The sequence below is a fragment of the Gymnodraco acuticeps genome, unplaced genomic scaffold (assembly GCF_902827175.1).
Source record: "Gymnodraco acuticeps unplaced genomic scaffold, fGymAcu1.1, whole genome shotgun sequence".
Lineage (NCBI taxonomy): Eukaryota > Metazoa > Chordata > Actinopteri > Perciformes > Bathydraconidae > Gymnodraco > Gymnodraco acuticeps.
The window spans coordinates 2,212,161-2,233,022 of record NW_022990054.1 but is presented as its reverse complement, the minus strand read 5'-3'; the positions used below and the strand labels follow the sequence as shown (position 1 = coordinate 2,233,022).

Below are 20,862 nucleotides of genomic sequence, written 5' to 3'. Positions count from 1 at the left end.
AGTTGAGCAATGTTCAACTTTTTTTTTCGACGGAGGCGTCAGCCAATGAAATCCCGTTTATGCAAATCTGCCAGTACAAGCGCTAGCCGATCAAACCGCGTGTATGCTGGGAGAGACTACGCAGGTCATTTCCTCATATTCCAAAAAATGGAGGGAAATTTCATTATAGCGGTAGTGAATCACCCGGTGCTGTATGATCAGTCTCTGTTCATCTACCGGGATACAAACCGGAGGAGCGAGGCATGGAGGGAGGTGGCAGAGACAGTGGATGAAACTGGTAGGTTTTCGCCTGTTTGGGGATTTTATATCCAGTTAATTACTTCGTTTTAACATTGCTATTGCTTTGTATGTCGGGGGCGGGAGATTCATGTGATTGGTTGTTGGTCGCGTTGCTCGCAAAAAATCCCCAAGCTTCAGATACGCCCACCTCCAAGCGTCAACGCACGCTGCTGTGTGGACGCTCGAGAACATCGACGGTGACGACCCACTTTGATTCATTCAAACATTCGAAAATGCTTTCTGCTGCTGCGGACAAGAAAGCCAAACAACTCACGTTCACCGAGGCATCGACCTCCAAAACCCTTTCGAGGGCTACAAGAAACGAGGTGAGAAGCCTACAAGATTGAAGCTGGTCAGATAACGAACGAGTAAATGAAAACAGAATGAGGCGGAGAAGTGTGTGTGTGTGTGTGTGTGTGTGTGTCTGTCTGTCTGTCTGTCTGTCTGTGTGTGTGTGTGTGTGTGTGTGAGAGAGAGAGAGAGAGAGAGAGAGGGTGTGATTAAAATAGCCCAATTGCTTTTACAATAAATAAACATAAATGTGTTTAATAGAATAGTAAAGGGGTTTAACGTTAGTGGCAGGTTGTGTGTGAGAGAATAAATAAATAAGACATCCCAATATTAATTTTTTTCGCATATTTCTTAACTTTCCGCATATTTTGCAACTTCCCGCAATTTCTACTGGTAATTTACCAGTAGAAATACATTGCTTTTAAAATCGTGCTGTGCAACACGAAAAAAAGGGGGAAATCGTGTTGGTGAACATGAATCAATACATTAAAAATAAAATCGTGTTGGTGAACACAAAATGCCATGAGCCTGGGTTGCCTGATAAGCTAAAGTAAGCTAACCTTAAATAAGCTAAAGTTAAGCTAGTAGCCAGTAAGTAAGGAAGTAAGTATCCTAAGTAAGGCCCAACTAGCTAAGTTCTGGCTGTAGCCTCATATTTAAGTACATTTAGCTCTCTGTATGATATGTTGTGTTTACAAAGGAGTTTCATTTTGATAACTTTTACTTTTAAGTAGCCTAGTTATAGTTTGTATTGTGCCCACTGCTTTTCTATCGTATAACATTAACAGCAATAATGTGGTATAAACCTTATGACATGGATGGTGTTCCCTGAAAACATCTTCTCTATTAAATAATTCACCATCCCATCAGCATTTAGAAGCAGTCTGAAAAAAAAAAAATCAATGAGGTTGTGTTGTGAGAGTGGATTTGGTTAAACACAAAATCAATAGCAGGACTCCAGGATTCGGGATGACATAATGTGTTGTTTGTCTGTTTGGTGGGATTCCCTCCACGCCCCCTTTTCAGCCCCCATGCAAACACACAAGAAGAAGAAGCAGAGAGGAGTTTGTATTTTGTCATGTCTGTATTTTTGTCTCATTTTCACAAAACATGTACAGGGGAAGGAAAAGCCTTTCAATAGAACCTGAGGTATTTTTGCGTCAAGCAGCCTAAGGTATCAGGATTTTCTTTTAAAAACTCATCTAAATTCATCAGCTTTCTTAGATGAGTTGCTATTTACACAACATAATAATAATAATAATAATAATAATATTTCAATTACAACAATTTTAGCAAATGGGACAGCCTGCATCATCTTTGTTACATATCATAAATAATTCTAACAACATTTCTTAAAAATATAGGGAGGAGGGGGTGGAGAGAAGAGGTTTCTTGAGCCTCGGGGTACAGAGGAATCTATCTGAACTAACTGTAGCTGCAGCAGCTCAAGGTCAAAGATCAGAGATAACCAGAGAGAAAAGCTAATCAAGGGTCACATTTGACATTATAAATAAATAACCATCTCGCACCAGGAGATCAACGTTTTCCTTTCTTTTACCTCAAGATATGAAGAGCTGCTTTTTTCTTTCCATTTTGTAACGTTGTTTTTATCAGAGCTTTGGAAAATAAGAAATAAGAGCCTAAAAAAAGACAGAAAGTGAGATAGGGAGAAAGCGAGGGAGCTTCACGGACATGCATTGTGCTGATGTACCAGCAGCTTTGTATCCTGTGCCGGGCTCACTGAAAGATCCCCTGAGAATGAACAGAAGGGTGTGTGTAGGGCTTATATGCTTTACATGTGTGAGTATATGTGTAAGTGCATACAGTATAGGGTGTGTGTTGGTTTCAGCTTTGGTGGGGCGCTGGTAGGAGAGGACACTCGGTGGTAGTCTTTAAATCTCAAACTTGTGAAAGAGCGTGCACTTGTATGCATATAGTTGTTGTTATGCAAGAGCATATGATACTGGTAAAAATGTTATAATGTATATGAGGGATCAGAGTGTCTGTCGTTACTTTATCTTCGTCTGCACAGTCAATCAAAACTGATTTTTAGTCAAAGCTTGAGCCCTCAAAAGTGTGATAAAGAGATCCTGTTCTTGTGGGATGTCCCTACCACCCTCCAAATATTAAACAGAGGCTCTAAATTTTTACTATCAAAACTCCAGACTTGGCTTTTCAGAGTGTCTTGCTTCCTCTGTGTGAGGGATCACTGAACCGGGTTATCAGAAAGCATAAAAGTGCGCTTCAAAGTCATACATCACTCTCCCCAAAGAAGGAACAAAGTACATATTGCTTGCTTGAATTTGTTGAATGTGTGTATTTGTTTGAGTGTGTTCATAAATACCATACAGCAAATAATAATAATAATAATAATTCAACAAAAAAGAAAAAAATCCACAAAACATTATATTATTTCTCATTACCAGAATGAACCAATACAATAAATTAAAACTATAACTGAACAAAGGAGTCCATTAGAAGTCCATTAAAATGGCTATATATATTCATATTGTATATATAGTATTTGTCTGTCTGTAGTCAGCCTTTCTGGTGCATGCTCAGTGGTGACCATAGATGTTGACTGGGAGCAGTGGGAGAGGGTCTATTAAGGAGCTGAAGGGCCATTAAAGCAGACCCTCGCCAACCTCCCGAAACTTCCGTCCCATCACTGTTAACACTGGAAACAAGGGAGCCAAAGTCAGGAAAGACACACTGTGCTTTAAGGGGGGGGGGGGGAGATTGGGGGACTGCCAGTTGCTACGAGTCTTCAAAAGTCTTTTCAGCAACAAAATGCTGAGGATCCTTCATTATTTTGGACACAGTACCGCCATTAGCTTTCGTCCTCTGCCTTGTGCTGTGGTGATGTGAGGAGGCGGTGTTGTTAAGGAGTCTGTTTTTATTGTCTGGAGTTGCAGAGTTTGTAGCAGGCAGAACCACAGGGAAGAAGCCGGGGCGGACGCAGACGTGCAAGGTTCTGAGGCTTTCTGATACTGGGGTGAAGCTTTGGGGAAAACATGGGACTTGGTTCAAATCACAAGCTATACACCCACTGAAGCACACTACAATTGACCGCAGGCAAGCAGTTTGTGTCCGAAATCTGTCAAAATAGGAATACTCTATATAGGTAGGATGCAACATGACACTTGACCTGGGTCGTTTCTTTTTTATCTGTGACAGAGCTCAGAAAAGTTAAGAGTTTCAGTACCTACAGTCACCACCGTAACCCCAACACTCCCCAAGACTTTTATTCAGATGTGTATGAGAGTTCAGGATGGCATTTCACCACAACACAGGGTCTTGTCTCTCCAGGTCGCTTGCTAACCTTTAACTTTAACCCTCTGCTTGTGGATCTATTTGTCCTTCTCTTGGTTGGAGTCTTTAACACTGTCTTTAAGGGTAGCACAAAAAACGCTTCTTCTGCTCCCCGTCATATGCCACTCCCTTGAACCAGGTCTATTTGTGCCCCCAAAGGACAGCCCTGATCGTGTCCATTATCTGTCAGGATACCTCGATGATCTCCATGCTCCCAGAGAAGCTCGACTGCTTCCCAATCTTGCCCAGTTCTTCTCGGGATCGTGTCTCAGAAATGCCATCCTCAAACTCCATCTGACAGCTGCGCCTCTTGAACTGCTTCTCTGACGCTGGGCCGCTGTTGGACAGGCTCACTGAGGACGACGAGTCTTTAAGTGTCTGCGGTGACTTCTCCCTCTGGGATTTCTCTCGTAACCGCACACCTTCACTGCACCCGAACGCCACGTATGCCGAGCTGCTCCCAAACCTCACCTCCTCCTCCTCTCCCCTTCCATCCTCTCCTCCTCCTCCTCCTCCCAGCTCCATCCCTCCCTCACCGCCCTCAACTGCCCCAAAGTGCCAGGGGGCATCTTTGGTGGGGGTGACGGGAGTGACGGGAGTGGTGGCTTGGACAGTGTCTCTGTGTTTGGTCCACATGGCCCCGGAGCCCACAGTGGGCACAGAGGGTAGTGAGAGGAGCAGGGAGCCCTTTGTGTTCTCGCCCGGGCTCTTGTGGTCCAGCGTCAGGCTGAGGGACTGTGGAGGCTGGTGTGGTTGGGAGCGGACTGGGGAACTGCCGGAGCAATGCTTGTGTTTCCTCCTGGGTCGGGACGAGGAGGAAGCAGACCTATGGACTCCTTCAGTTCCTCTAAACCCCAAACCTCCAATGCTGCCCCCGCTGCCTGGTGAGGGGAACGGTGACCCGGCGGAGTTTGGGCTGTCTAGGACGGGAGACTGGGAGCAGACGCCGTTGGAGTCGCCTGTTCCGGGGCTGTCCAGCTTGCACAGCTTGGGGACGTCTTCAGAGTGTGTGGGGGCCAGGCTCGGGCAGGGGGGACTGTTAGGGGAGTAGACCGACTTAATGTCCAAGGAGAAGGAACGTTTGAGCCGATTAGTGTCCATGATCCTCTCTGCGGAGAGGTGTAGGCCGTGGAAGCCTTGCTGGAGGGAGGTGGGTGATGGCAGCTTGGGTTCTGGAGGGTCTGCCACGGATGAGTCGAAGTTGCTGTGGTGGCCGTTCATCTCGAAACCTCCATTGACCTCTGAGCTTTGCTTGGCGTTGTTTTCAGAGATCTTGTCATCAGAGGTTGAAGATAGAGCTTGCAGTATCCGGAGACCCTTCTCAAACTCCAAAAGCTGCCCCAGGAAGTTGAAGTTGGGGGATATGGATGGTCTTCGGTCCTTTACAAACCTGCAGGGAAGAAAATAGTTATTAGTCACAGGAAAGCAATTTCAACAAAGCCAGTTTGACAGTAGGGTCTGAAGGGTTTTACTGATGCACAATACATAATCCTGTGCTAATGTTGTCCACACAAGGCAAAGCAAACCCTATTGTATACACAATACAATCCTGAAAGGCAGCTAACAATTTAATTTCTCCAGACTGGGAGGGGGAGGTTGACAAAATGGTCTAGCATTACTTTCAACAGTGAGTTGCCTTTTAGCTAGGGCTGACACCTTAGCTCAGCTGGTGGTGTGTGGGAGGAGCAAGCGTACCTGTAGGCATCATCTGATGACAGGCCCATTGTCTTCATGATGTATGCGATGGCGATGGTTGCTGAACGCGAGATTCCAGCCAGGCAGTGCACAATGACTCTGCAGTTTGACACCTTCGCTTTGTCTGAGGGGGGGGGGGGGGGGAAACGCACAGGTATGAATACACCTGTATAGCACAAAGTGTCAGGAGAAAATATATTGTAAAGCTAACTGACATTTCCTGGAAGTGTACAGGAGGACGGCTAAACGGACCTGTTATGGTGCTATTGTTCCCTAAGTGAACGTTTATTAACCAACATGTTAAATATCATGGCAATCGTGACTTGAGATTAATTCATTTCCTCATGAAGACTCTCAGTAACTTTTGTACTTTCTACAGCTAATCCTAAACTTTATTCTAGTCACTTAAGTGTTTTGAATAAATGTTCCTTTTGTCTTACCTATGAATTCATTTGTTTTGTCCAGCCAGGGGAGCAATTTCTCACAGTAGTTGTCGTTAACCGGGATGCGCATGAAGTTGCTCTCGCTGATAAAGTCTGGCTTGGGACAGGTGTTGCTGGCATTCAGCACATAGGTGATACCATTCTGAGCCATAAGATCCTGCAGAGATAAAACAAGTTCAAGGTCATGTTTTGTTGCTCCACAAATTATCTTTCAGTGATACAAATGAGTGATAAGATGCAATCTAAATGTTACCTTGTTGAGGACATCCTTCTGTGAGCCCAGGTAGAGGTGTGGCAGGATGCGAGTGGGCCCTACGTTAGCCACAGTTAGGCAGGGCTGGGACAAGCTCATAGGTAGAGCAGTGGCAGGTTTCCCTTCACATAGGCCGGGGAAACAGGAGGAGAAAGCAGCAAAACCTCCTGCAGAGAGAGAAAAGAAGGAGAGAACCGGTTAGGTACACTAATGATTGTCCACAGAGCAGTCACAACACGCTGGGAACTCTGCAAAGAGGCAGTAATGAAGTCAGCAAGAACACTGCACCACCATTAGCAGAGCAAACACTCTGCTCTGTGGGCTTTTCAGAGGTGAATCTGGGCTACAAAGTCTGGGTCATGCAACAGGAGCAAAGAAGAGGCTCTCTGTGCTTCTGTGCGCGAGTTAGGTTAACTGCTGGGCGGCCAGGAATGTGTGTATCTGGCCCTTTAAGAGGCAGGCGGCTCCACTTTTGGCATATGTGTATGTGTGTGTGTATGTGGCTCTGTTTCCTGCATGAGCTCATGTCCTGTAGCAGTGCATTGCGTCAGGCTGGGAGAATGAGAGAGGCCACAGGTGCAGGGTCAGGACAGAGGCCCAGTAACATCCCCCTGACAACCGCACAGCACACACACACTCGCACATGCACGGTCATACATATGCATGTTAACAAGTTGATACTCTCCAAGAAGATACACTCTGAGAACATCTTCGCATAATGCTTAATATTCACTCTCACTGCCTGTAATTCTTTGTCCACTCACACCACATTATGCCCTACTTGCCCCCCACTCCTGCACACACACTCATCATTACTCTGCAGTACGGCGGTTGTATAACTATAGGGCGGGGGCCAACAAGAGGAGGTCGGGGTAAAGTGTGTGGAAGAGTGGGTAATGACCTCGCTTTGGAGTGTGTAGAATGGTGGGGAGTGCTTCAAGGAAACCCTGAGCCCCAGAAAGGAGATTATAACCTAATCTAAATTCAGCCCAGACTGACCCAATCTGGGACATGACACACACACACACACACACACACACACACACACACACACACACACACACACACACACACACACACACACACACACACACACACACACACACACACACACACACACACACACACACACACACACACACACACACACACACACACACACACACACACACACACACACACACACACACACACACACACACACACACACACACACTAAGAGTGAATGAGTGAGACATGACATCACTCTTTTAAAGTAGCACACACAGCACAGCACAGGCAGGACATTGCCTTCCGTTGTAACACACACCCAGCTGTGCTACTCATGTGGCACACACACACACACACACACACACACACACACACACACACACACACACACACACACACACACACACACACACACACACACACACACACACACACACACACACACACACACACACACACACACACATTCTACAGATATGTGATCCTAAAAGCTGCACATTTAAGGTTGTGCAAAATGTACAGCTGCTTTGGTATTTTGTGATATTTCACAACATCACATCTTCTAAAGCTGGGTGCATCCTAATGAGGTATTCTGGACGCACTGTCCCTTTAAAAGCAACATGAAGAAGGGTTGTCTGTTTCCAGCTATTAATGGCAACCGGCAGAGCAATGACATCAGCGCTCTGAATAGAGGGGGTGGAGTGGAGGGAAGGGTCGATGCATGGATGTAGAAAGAGTGATCAGATAAATAGGATATAGAGAGAAAAGCTTAATGCATACCCTTGTTGCATCTTTAGAGTTGACAAAAAAGCTATTTGTAGTTCACAATTGGCCATTATACTTTGCTATTCTTTACAACTTCCACCAGAGCCTCTTTCTAGTGATCCTATGGGCGGTGCTACAGTGTCAGTAATTGATAAAACAGAGGGAGGAAGGGAAGATCTCTGAAGGCTTTCTTCCTGGTTCCTCTGTTCCCAAGCTGCACAAACACATGCTAAGAAAATAAATGGTGCTACATATAGCCTCACACTGAGGCATATATACTGTGTCAGTGAGAGGAAGCGGTATGTTCTTGGAGACAGTTAAATCAACAGGAAAAGCCTCACGTCACACAGCAACCATTTCCCTTTTCTAAGCGAGGACATTGTTAGAGAGTTGTTAAAAGGACCTAAGACAGGACGTTCCACAGTGGAGACTGGAGTGTGTGTGTGCATCTATCACAGCAGAGAAAGTGTCCAGTGTGTGTGAAGGGAAGTGAACACATGAATGAAAAATGCTCTAGCCCTTTGATCCAGTGTACGTCTGGATTAATAATTACAGCGGTGATTACTGTAGCTGACCTCATCTGGTGTTAAATAAAGCATAAACGTCAGGAAGGAACGCCAGTGTGTGACTGGGAGAGTGAGTAAGAGGTTTCTGGCACGAAGGGAGACTGAAGTCAGAGATAAGAGACTGAGTGCGCCCGCCTGCTTTTTTAAGAGCCATTACATTACAATGACATGACGTCAACAACATTACAAACACCGTCCTTGTAGTCAAAGCTTTACACAGGCTTTAGTCACAGGAGATAGCACGTTATTGTCACTTCATCACCTGACCCCCACTCTACTTGAGGTTGCCATGACAGCAAAGGAGGGCAGTGATGTTGACGACAGTTGGCTCATCGTGTGTCCCCCGAGCGCTGTCAAGATGGAATAAAACACACACACTGAGCAGCCAGAGGGCAGACAAAACACACAACAGAGAGCACCAAATAACCCAAAGAGACATGGCCTCACATTCTCCACAAGACAACGATGACACATCCGTGCGTCCCAATCAAAGCACACACACACACAAACACACTGTACACTCACACTGAGGTCACTGAAAATACCCTGTGACACACACCAGCACAGCTGTCCATGGAGATGACATCAGAAAGTCAACAGGGAGAGATGAGTTCACCTTCAGCGCAGCATGATAATCAGACGAGTCCTACATACTGCTAAATTGAAATCAAGAGATACAACTGGGTTCAGAAGTCATGTGGTGCCTTCATGCTAGTCTATGCTACTAACATTTCATCAGAAAATGAAGGGAAAACATTTTCTGCTGGACAGAAATAATGGCTGCCGTCATGATCATGTGCTACACAGTCCTATTTCAACTTTTATTTTCAAGCTTGCAGATGAGATTCGGCACAGTGCTGTATCACTCTGGAAAATATCCTTGTACAGGATGTGACTAACCCAATTTTCAAGACACACTCTGAAAAAAATAAAAGAACATTTGGCTGGAAAGACAACACACAACAACCGGGAAAGAGGGCACTGTGTCGCCTTCTGCAGTGCTAGCCAGCGCTGACTTCCTTTTTCCGTTTTCCTCTGCCCACTTCATCATTTATGCAACTGCTTATTTTCCTCTCTTGCCCTGTCAGAGCCGAGCACTCAGGCCTCCTTTGTTTCTGGTTCCTCCTCCTCATTCAGCAGACATTTTCTACAACTAAATACTCACATTCCTATTTAAAAAGTGCAGGTTATTATCCCACAGACATAAAAAAGTGTGTTCCGTCAAATATATTTGGATCAAATTCTGAGCTTTTTTAGGGCTTTGCTGCAGCTTGGATCGATGCTGATAGACGAATGGAAGTGGAATCCCGGAGATATTGAACGGACAAATGGACACACACACAACACTTGCCTGGCTGTTATGGTTAATGGGTGTTGTGCTGTTACATCACTGCTGTTGGTACTATTGACTGCCCTCGTCAATACAGGCTCACCCCTTCCCTCTGCCTCTGTGTGTGTGTGTTTCAGACACTGTGTAGCATTCAGTTGCCCTCTTTAACTTGTCTGTTAATAGAGAGGGGGTGCACACAAGACAGGCGTACACACACACACACACACTCTCTTCTGCAGCTTGGGGGCATTGATCTGCCTGAATGAGTCCCCCGCACCCCTCCATCCCTCGCTCTCCTCTGTAGTTCATATCGGGAGAGACATGACGCCATCCTCTGCGCCCCTCCAGCTGTCCCCTCCACTCTGAGGGGACATTAGCATATCAATGTGACCCCCCCCCCACCACCATCCCTCACCCTCCCAACATGACATCATTGCACACATGTCCCACTCAGCTCTACAAAGGCTGTGCAGCAGCGAAGCAATGAGAGTGTGTGTGTGTGTGTGTGTGTGTGTGTGTGTGTGTTTGAGGGGGGTAGAGTCTGTCAGAATTGTGTAGATCGACAGCCCATAGATGAGGTAGGGGGATGATGTCATCGCTTTCTGCACAGGGTTGATGATGGTCGGGAATTTCTGTGTTATCCTGGCTGATGGTTAAACTGTTTATTGTTCCTCTATCTTAGCAGGCAGATAGCGGGAGTATGTCACTTTGATCAACTGCTGTTTCAGCAGTAACGTGTTAATGCAATACAGGACTATAAAGCCTTCTTTCACAAGTCTATTTCTACAGAGGCATGCTGAGGAGCCTCAAAATAACCTGTGACAGACACAATCCTATTTTCACCTGCTAATGGCAAACGTGTGATTTTGTCTTTTGTTAGCTTTGTCTGAGCTAATGAGTTTGACAGCTCCAGCTGCACAGCCTTGTAGAGACGGATTGTACATGCACAAAGAAACACCTATCAGTGGGAAGTGTGGCAGGTGCTGAGGGCTGCTGTGCTCACTGCTTTAAACTGGCTTTGTTATATGCATTGCATCTACATTTGCATGCAAACTGTACACCCATATTCTCATACAGATATGATCCAACTATATTACCACCAGCGATATTTTGTGCAATAAGCTTTTTAGTGCCGGTATAATAATGATTTTTTTCCCTAGCACTACAGCTCTGCAGTGCCTCAGAGCTCTGTGTGAAAGGTGTTATGTTAAACACCTGCAGTGCACACTGCACACATATTGATAACATGATCTCCACAAGACACCATTCTGCAGAGGGAGAGAGGGAGCAGGAGCAGGAGAAAAGCCAAGAGCAGAGGAGAAGAAAGATACAAAGAAAGAGCCTTTGTGATAGTTTTACATCTCAATGGCCACAGGCTGAGAGAGCATGAGCACTATGTCATACCGCGGTCACGGCTACCCCCCAGGGCCCTTTTTATCTTCTTTCCTTCCTCTTCATCGCTTCTTGTCCTTATAATGTCATCCCCTTAATCCTCTTTTTCTTATGCTGCCTCTCTAAACACATTAGCTGCAAGCACTATAAGGTGGGAAAACAATTAGCATGTTTGGCCATGTATAGCAGTATTGACGCACAAGTCCTTAATATTCGATTCACATCTAACGTTTGCAACGTGTCTGGACTAGAATACCTCATAACCCAGAGAGCCCACTGTGCCTTTGTACTCATCTGCAGTGATATCAGGGGGCTTTCCCCACATACACACCTTCAGCTGGATGCAACAGTGGGGACTTTTACAGCCAAATCCCCAGCAACTTCAGTGATTATATGATATGACATCATACTGTCTGCATTTACTATGTATGATAGCTCTGTACACAAAGGCCAACTTCCTCCACACACACACACACACACACACACACACACACACACACACACACACACACACACACACACACACACACACACACACACACACAACACACACACACACACACACACACACACACACACACACACACACACACACACACACACACACACACACACACACACACACACACACACACACACACACACACACACACACACACACACACACACACACACACACACACACACACACCACACACACACACACACACACCACTTCTTTTGATCTGCGTCCAGGTGGATACACACCTCGTAGCTCTCTCCCTTCCTTCATTCGGCGGACCCTGATCTTCAGCCTCATGTCTGTGTCCTGCAGGTCCGGCCAAAAACAGTCCTCTGCTGGGGCGATCACCACATCCAGCGGCATCCCCCAGAACACTCTCTGTGTCACACACACAACCAAATGGAAAATGTTCTGGTGCCCCCTCCTTCAGGGATGGAGCGAGCCCTCGCAACTCAAAAAAATGTCAGAACACAAACAGAAGTGTGAGCCCACAATCGGAAGTCGACGAAAACTCCTGCTGAAGCTCAAGTCCACTCTAGGTTAGGTCAGCTGTTCCAGTGTCCAGACAGCGACCCTCTGAGAACAGACCCAGTACAATAAAAACTAGTCCAAAATGTCTGTGGACACGCTCCCCAAGTCCACCTACAGTATGGCCAAAAATTCCATGCAGTGACCACAAAAATTCCTGAAATGCCCATGCGTCAAAATTCAGCAATTCTGTGGTTTTTGGGAAGAATGGTCACCGCATAGAGAGCAGGAGGAAAAACAAAAGTGTGTAGTCTGTATTGTCTGTACGTTTAAGCCAGCTGTGATGTGCCTGCAGCTGGCCACAGAGCGTCTCTCTGTCTCTGTGAGTCCACAGCCAGAAGAGCAGCCCACTATTGTTGTGCTGCTCTGCTCTCCCCGTCTCTCATTCGCTCAGTCGCTGGCTTACACTCCTCCCTCTCACTCCCTCCTCCTCTCTCTCTCTCGGCAAAAAGGATGACGGAGCTGCACTCTCCTCGAGCTCTGGGGGAGAATGAGCTCACTTGCCGTGAGCTCAGACTCTACCCTCCCTCCCTGCTCTTCCTCCTCTGCTACCTCCCTTGCACCCTCCCTCTCTTGTGGAGCCAGTGCTCCGTCATAGCTAATGTCTAAGGCATGTAACCACATTCCTTACTCACACAACAAATATGCGGCCACCTCAGGGGCCTAGCTGGATGGAGGCTAAGACACAGCTATATTACTGTTTAGAAGAAACATACACTCTGCTATCACTTTTCATATTATCTGTGTTGTTGACTACAGGTCAGAAAAGGAAATGCTTGTGTTGATGCATGATGATATGCTTATATTTGCTTAAGGTTTTTAAACTTAAATGATAAAAACATGAGATGCAAATGTATGCTTGTTCAAATTCCCTATATCACTTTAATATTCATTGTGGTAAACAAGATTATGCACATTTAATACATCTTTATCAGTAAGCAGAGGCTACATTAGGCTGTCCTACTGCCTTAAATGTACTGTGGCTTGGAAGCACATTACACTTACTGCAGAGGGGGGATTAAGACTGTCAGAGTGTTGAAAGCTGATTTGTCTCTGAAGGTGAGGGAATGTGTGTGACTTCACCATGTTTCCTGCGCTGGTTCATGTCTAACGCGCCTGTCTTTGGACACCGTGTTCTCTCGTTTGGGGATGAGAGAAGAGGAGAGGAGAGAGAAAGTGAATATGTAGAGGAGAGAGAAGTGAGGAAAGCAGACTAAAGAGGACGGAGAGACTGGAGGCGACGAGAAGACCAAACAAGCCTGTGGTCGGCAGCTATCCTCCCATTTGACAGGCCACAGACTTCTGGTACTTTACTATGGAATGACAAACACGCAGGCCACAAGACCAGCTATGGAGGCAGCAAATGATTCAACGAGGAGACTGAATGTTACCTAATTATTATGCAAAAACTGCTATTTTAAATATGTTCTAAAGCCCTTACATGTAACTATAGGTTTGTATAACTGGCCATTTGAAGTGGGTCAACTTGTTGCTGGTAATAAATAGCACTAATTCGTAAAAACAGCACCTGCCGTGAGCGGGTCAGTCAAATGTCATGTCTGACTGTCTGTGCAGTCTCGGGTTGAGACATCATGGAACACTGATTACATTAAAACAGGGTCAGATGGGCTTCAAGTCCATTAAGTCCTCGCCACAGTGAGACTCACTCTAAAAAAATGGCAAATAAGCTTATACAAGATGTCTAGTGAAGGGGCCAGCTGCATGCTAACGGACTAACCTCGTCTCATCACTGCAGACCCCTGAATGATCACACACGGGTGAGAACAGCCTTACGTCACCCTCTGTTCAACAGCGGGTCATTGAGAGACGGAGCGGCAGAGGAAATAGGTCACTTGGTGATGATGAGCTTTGTGAAAAATGCAGACATTGGTTTAGGGAGGATGTCGAAACAAGAACAAACAAGAACAAACGGACACACAGACACACTTTGTTCCTCATTTTCAGATGGTGCGAGCAAGTGTGGCACTCCACAGTGGTCAACCAGGGTCACTAGACAAAAAAAAGACACTCCCCGTTTGAGTCCACACCTTGGTTTGGTTGTTTTGCCTGTGTGGCTTGAAGCCGTAAAAACAAGCTCTGAAAAACACCTGCATGGAGTCCAACAGCAACAAAACAAAGTAGCCCACTGGTGTTTAATAGACAAGTTCCTAAAGCAAACACCATGTCTTCACTTTCTTTACACCCCTCTCCTCCTCCTCCCCCCCCTGTCCTCAGCAGGGTAACAAGGCCCAGAATAGTAGGCGTGTTAATTAGAGGATTACAGCCAAGATGCTATAAATGACAACCAGGCCTTCTTTATTGACCGCACATGTGTGCCCTGCTGCGACAGAAATAGGTATGACAGTCAGTCCGGACACCCCCTACCTCCACCCTCCCCTGACATCTCTTTGATTTAGAGCGTGCTTTAATGGTAGAGGGACTTGTTACTGGGACGACGCACCGTTTACAAAGAGCCCAGCCAAAACAGAAAGGGGGAGAGGAGTTTGAGATGAGCTGCGTAAGGCAGAAAGAGAGAAGGTGAGTAAAGGCCAAAGTACACAAGGTGTGTTTGATGGTAAAAACAGAAATGGATGTACAAGCAATGGGTGTAAAGACTATTAGATGTTAAATATAAAAAACAAGGGAGCATCGATGTGTATGTCATTCTTTGTTGTTGTTTTATGAATTTGGATCACAGGTGTGAATACGAATGCATCATTGACTGAAGTATTGACAGGTTTTAGTCAGGGATGTGCTTGCTGTGCAAATAAGAAATTGAGAGCAAGATAAAAAGACAAGATCTGCGTCGTCGCTGTCAGTAAAAACTTTACTTGGAAGCTTTTTGGGTTTTGCCATAGATTTGGCCAAACTCCAAGATGCTGCTCCTTTGCTGAGACAAAATATACCGGCGTACAAATACATGTGTTGATTGATGAGAAGCGTGTCGCTCTTGGGAAGCTGAACCAAATGAACACTAATCACAACAGCCTAAAATGACGCAATTCAAATAATAATTTATTATATCTAGCCACAAAATACCATATAGGTTTGTAGTCATACTGAAATGTAAATAAAATACACTCCATTTAGAATATTTCGTTAGTACCCTCTTCCCTCCCCGGTGAGACAGGCAGCGACAGGAGCGCCATCCGACACCGCGGATCATCTGTCAGGATATTATCAGGAAAAAGAGACGTCATTCTCCGGATAGGGCAGGTTAGGGTGATGAGTTAATGTGTGTGTGTGTGTGTGCACCATGTGTGAAAAAGGATGAACAGAGCAAGGTGAGAGGAAGACAAGAGCGGACATTGCTGCAGGGTTGAGACGGGACAGGGGAGACAGTTATTTTCTCCAACACACGTAAACAAAAGCATATGTGCAAAAGGGTGTGTTTGTATGTTTCTGTATGTGCATGTGTTTTGGTGTGTCTCTGTGTGTGTGTGTGTGTGTGTGTGTGTGTGTGTGTGTGTGTGTGTGTGTGTGTGTGTGTGTGTGTGTGTGTTGATAGTGTTGGTTGTCAGGGGATCAGTAACAAGGCTGCTCTTGCAGTGATGTAATGCCTACAGGAGAACACAGCTGCCATGCCTGGGGGGTGAGGTAGTCACCAGGGGAGAGAGAGAGAGAGGGGAGGATGGATGGAGAGATGGAGCAATTGAGGATGGGGGAGGTGATAGAGGAGAGCGGGGGAGATTAGGTAGCTAGGGGTGCTGGAAGTAATTGGGGGCTGTTTGAATCCATAGGGAGACGGAAATGATGAGGTCATATTGCAAGGGAACGTTAGAGCTCTGTGTGTGTGTGTGTGTGTGTGTGTGTGTGTGTGTGTGTGTGTGTGTGTCAATAAGCAATTGGAAGCTTAGTTATTCATTATTCGTCTATATTTGTGTTGATCAAAATAAATAACTTTTCTAATTTAATCTTATTTTATTTAATTATTTTATTTCGGCAAATGGTGCATTAAGATAAAAACAATCAACAAGTATATTCTCCATTCTCTTTGTTATTATTTTTGCTTTGGAATTGCTCCAATAGCAAAAATGTCAAACTATAAAATAAAATAAGAACTCCCTTCCTCCCCTGTTTTGAGAACAATAACACGAGCCGATGGCGATGACATCATAAAAAGAAAGGTTGAGGGGGGGTGAGGACGAGGAAGATGGAGGGAGGCATCTCAGATGTAAAGGGCCGGCAGGAGGTGGGGGGTGTATGCCATTAAGGGAGCACTGATGCTCTACTTGGTCATGTGTGTGTGCTCATGCATGTGCTACTTTCATCTCTATCTATGCAGCCTGGAGGGAGGCCTGCCCGCATCAGTCATGCAGAAGACCCCCTGCCCTCCAAACAACTTAACCCCCTGGAGGAGCCCAGCACCCGGGGCCACTGCAGCAGTAAATCTCACTGGCCACAAATGAGTTTGCACACACAGATACATACACTCAACCAAGCGCATACTGTATACACACACACACACACACACACACACACACACACACACACACACACACACACACACACACACACACACACACACACACACACACACACACACACACACACACACACACACACACACACACACACACACACACACACACACACACACACACACACACACACACACACACACACACACACACACACACACACACACACACACACACACACACACACACACACACACACACACACACACACACACACACACACACACACACACACACACACACAAAGAGAAGAGGGTAAGATATCAAACGCACCAAGGGGGGCTTTCGGGACCAGACGGGTCCTCATAAACCAGATGAACTACTCAAAAATCCCAGTTGGAGATGTTCAGCGGTGTGTGTGCGTGGAGGAAAAGGGGGGCTGTTAAGCCTCAAAATGAAATGCTGCTGGCCACCGCAGGCATGTGCTTACAGTATGCGGGATGCATTTGAAGCCTGTGCATTTACTTTGTGCAAAAATGTGAGTGTGTAAAGTGAAAGTTAATTTTAGCCGAGAGTGAGACGGCCCACAGCTGTTTAGTGAGGATGTATATAGATGTGTAATGCATGCGTGTGTGAGCATAAAGGTTAAATATGAGGAGGAACCCTGCACATCAGTCTGCAGGAATGGAAAAATTAATCGTGCGTGCATTCTTCCTCCATGTCATTTCCCCAGAGGTGAGTTTGTCTACACACGATCACCGTGCATAACGGATGGTTATTTCATTCTAAATGCTAATGTCCTGAGCTGGGATATACAGGGTTTCGTTGCAGCAATTGAAGGCAATAAAACTTAAAATAAGCCTCAGTTCTCTCATTGTCTTCTGCATGTCTACACGCACACACGTTAGCAGAGTATTAACTGCGAAGCTCCAACAGAGAGGGGCTGACAGCGGATCAGTTTGTTTTTAATGAGTTTGTACTGCTGCTACATGCGGACTGACAGGCAGGTCTCAGATCAGTTCAGTGTTAGTTAACTCCGATCAGCGCAGCAGGCAGGCTGACTGACACACTGTACCGACACCAGTGCTGGAAGCCAAGCCATCTGGTCCTCTGTTGATATATCTCACACACACACACACACACACACACACACACACACACACACACACACACACACACACACACACACACACACACACACACACACACACACACACACACACACACAACACACACACACACACACACACACACACACACACACACACACACACAACACACACACACACACACACACACACACACACACACACACACACACACACACACACACACACACACACCCCTCATAATTAGCTCCCACAGTGTCAGACTGTACCAGCGTGTTTCTCGATCATTGTCTGCAGCTGACATGTACACCGGTTTCTCTACTGACCTAAAATACACATTGATGCTTGAAGAAATCTTTTTTTTTTTTAATGAAATAAATATTATAATATAAATATGTTTAAATACATTCTCAATTTTCCTTCCTTCCCAGTGCCCTGCTACACACAGGCACGCAGCAGCAGTAAGGCGTTACTCCCTGAAGACTGTATTTGGGCGTACAGGACATCATGGTGACAGCGGCTATCGCAACACCCGCGGTCAGGGTTGGTTTTCCTTCCATTACAGGCCCTGGAGACTGTGTGTGTAAGAGAGTGTGTGTGTGTGATTGTGTCACATCCACAATGAAGCAGTGACATCACTTCAGCAGCTACAGAAGAACAATAGAGAAGGAATGACGCGATGCCGAGAGAGGAACTGGGCAAGCTGTTTTTGTGTGCGCCCTGCCAACGCCTCTATAGCAAAATTATGGATGGTGGGACTTCTGGACTTTTTTCCCCTCCTAAATCACTTTTTAAGTAAAAGTACACAAACACTCGCAGCACACATTTGTATACAAACATGCTGAGCTTCCTAGGCGTCTCCTTCTTTCACCCCGGGGAGCCCTGGTGTCACTTTATCAGAAACAGGAAATAGTTACACAACAAAAGGGGAAGTGGCCTCTCTGTAGGCTGCCTTCATCTATGTATGTGTGGATGTGTGTGAGTGACTTTGTGTTAGTGTTTGTGTGTGCTCAGAGGGGAAAGATGTCAGGAGGACCGGGAATGATCACAAACTGCTGCATTCCTCAATCTGGCGCCGTTGGCTGGAACTCCAAAATTAGACTGTTGCTGGGCAATGGCAAATCTCGCGCTTTTATCAGGAAGCAGAGGCAGCCTCAGAGGTTCAGCCCAAAAGTTAGTGTGTGGTCAGCACGAATTTACGGTAATAAGACCTCTGCTACAAGTCTGTGTACATACCAGGAGAAGTGTTAAACCGCTGAGGGTTTAAACTCCCTGCTCTGCTATAGCCAGCTACTCTACTCAATGCCAATAAAGAAACCCCCTGTCTTTTTTGGGAAAACTGGGAACAAACTGCACATTAAAATAAATGTTCGCATACTGTAAGACTTTTGAAAAGGCTGTCAAGACATATAATCACATCCACGTTGCGGAGGCAGTTAATCTGATTAAAACAGGCAGGGAAAAGAAAAGGCAACCAATTTGGTAAATAAGGAAGCAGCACTGCGGTATGCCGGAGATAAAGTACAACAACTTCAAAGCATCAAGACGGCACGGTGATCAACAGGAATCCACCATTGTTCCAAGGAATGACGCCATGACAGGAGCGGCAATGGGCAGTCCGAGCATGAATGGAATCTGGTGAATGCAGGCTAGCTTTGGGTAGGATGAACTAGCATAATTTTAACTACTCCTTTCCCCCCCGTTTCTTGTGGCCTTGGAAATTTCCACTCCACATGTGTGTCAGAGTCATCAGGATAAAAGCTGCAGCAGACGGCTCAGGAACCAAACTACAGCAGCGCTTGGCTCGCATTCAGGGTGATGTTCGAGTTATGAGGTGCTGATGGGGGCGAACAGCCAGGAGAAACCGACCTGGTTTAGCACGCTGTTCAAATTCAGCTCCTGTTGACCTGATGTGTTGACACTGCCTAGGTAACAGTTTAAACAAACTATTTTGAATCCATGCTGGATGATTGCAGTACAGGGGCGGGTTGGGACGTTCAAAAGGCTTCTAGATAGATTTAAAATGCAGCAGGAGCCGGGAGGTATGCACTGTGAATCAACTTTTATACACAAAGTCGCTTAAACAAGTATTTATGGCACTGTCGAACAAGAACTGTCCCACAGGAGTTCTCCTACTTGGTATAAAACAGGCAAACTGCATCTTGTAAGAAAGGAAACCAGAGGTTATTATGCATGTCATATTTAATCCTCTGTATACAATATTTGTGTTATTTGAGTCTGACAGTCATGCTTTAAAGCGTTTTCCATGTTTCTCAAAGAAAGTGTAATCTCTCTATACTGTAAGTTACTTTATAAACTTAAATGTGACAAACATGAACACATTTTGTTCTAAGCTTAGATGCTATATTCAGTGTGTGTGTGTGTGTGTGTGTGTGTGTGTGCAGGGGCGGTTCTTTGTTGAAAATGAAACAAATAAATAAAAATAAAATAAGTTTATGATTAAACGATTTCCTGGCTGACGGAATAGGCGGAACTAACGCTATTTGTCATTCTAGTCGGACCCATTAGAGCGTACAAACTGTAACTATAAGTATCTGAAATGAATATGTGTACTGAAACAAATACCAATAACTGTATTGCATTGTTTTCTTATGCGCAATTACTTCCTACTGTCTTTTTCTTTTTCGTTCTGCATTTATTGTGCCCCCCTCAGAAAAGAGCTGGCCCCAGCCTGACCCCCCCAGTCAAATTGGTCTAGAACCGCCACTGTGTGTGTGTACTGTGTGTGTGTGTGTGTGTGTGTGAGTCTAAACCCACCTCTCGAGCTCTAATCTAGGAATTTTAAGCATGTCTGCTAAGCGTGCATCCAAGAGTTAATGTCTTTCTCTTCTTTGCATGCTCGAGTATATGACTGTGTTTCATTGACCGTGTGTGTGTGTGTGTGTGGCCCTCTTAACCAGTAAGGGACACTGATGGAGGAGAAGGGTAAGAAAAGCAGGAGGCAAGCAGAGCAGTGAGATCACGT

The 20,862-nt window shown here is 45.6% G+C and overlaps 1 protein-coding gene across 4 annotated transcripts in view; it reads right to left on the bottom strand.

Annotated features, from left to right (window-relative positions):
• Positions 1-1,635: 1,635 nt before the first annotated feature.
• dusp8a (dual specificity phosphatase 8a) overlaps positions 1,636-20,862 on the bottom strand; it is a 42,968-nt gene continuing 23,741 nt past the window's right edge. For 3 of the 4 annotated variants that reach the window (XM_034215914.1, XM_034215916.1, XM_034215915.1), the window contains exons 4-7: positions 6,274-6,440; positions 6,018-6,177; positions 5,578-5,701; positions 1,636-5,272 (exon numbers count right to left, since the gene is read on the bottom strand). In XM_034215914.1, the coding sequence (XP_034071805.1) occupies positions 4,069-5,272; positions 5,578-5,701; positions 6,018-6,177; positions 6,274-6,440 (1,655 nt within the window). In that variant the 3' untranslated portion in view covers positions 1,636-4,068. Of the gene's footprint in view, positions 5,273-5,577; positions 5,702-6,017; positions 6,178-6,273; positions 6,441-12,063; positions 12,843-20,862 lie in introns of those variants that run through there. The other variant, XM_034215917.1, reaches the window with a different exon arrangement.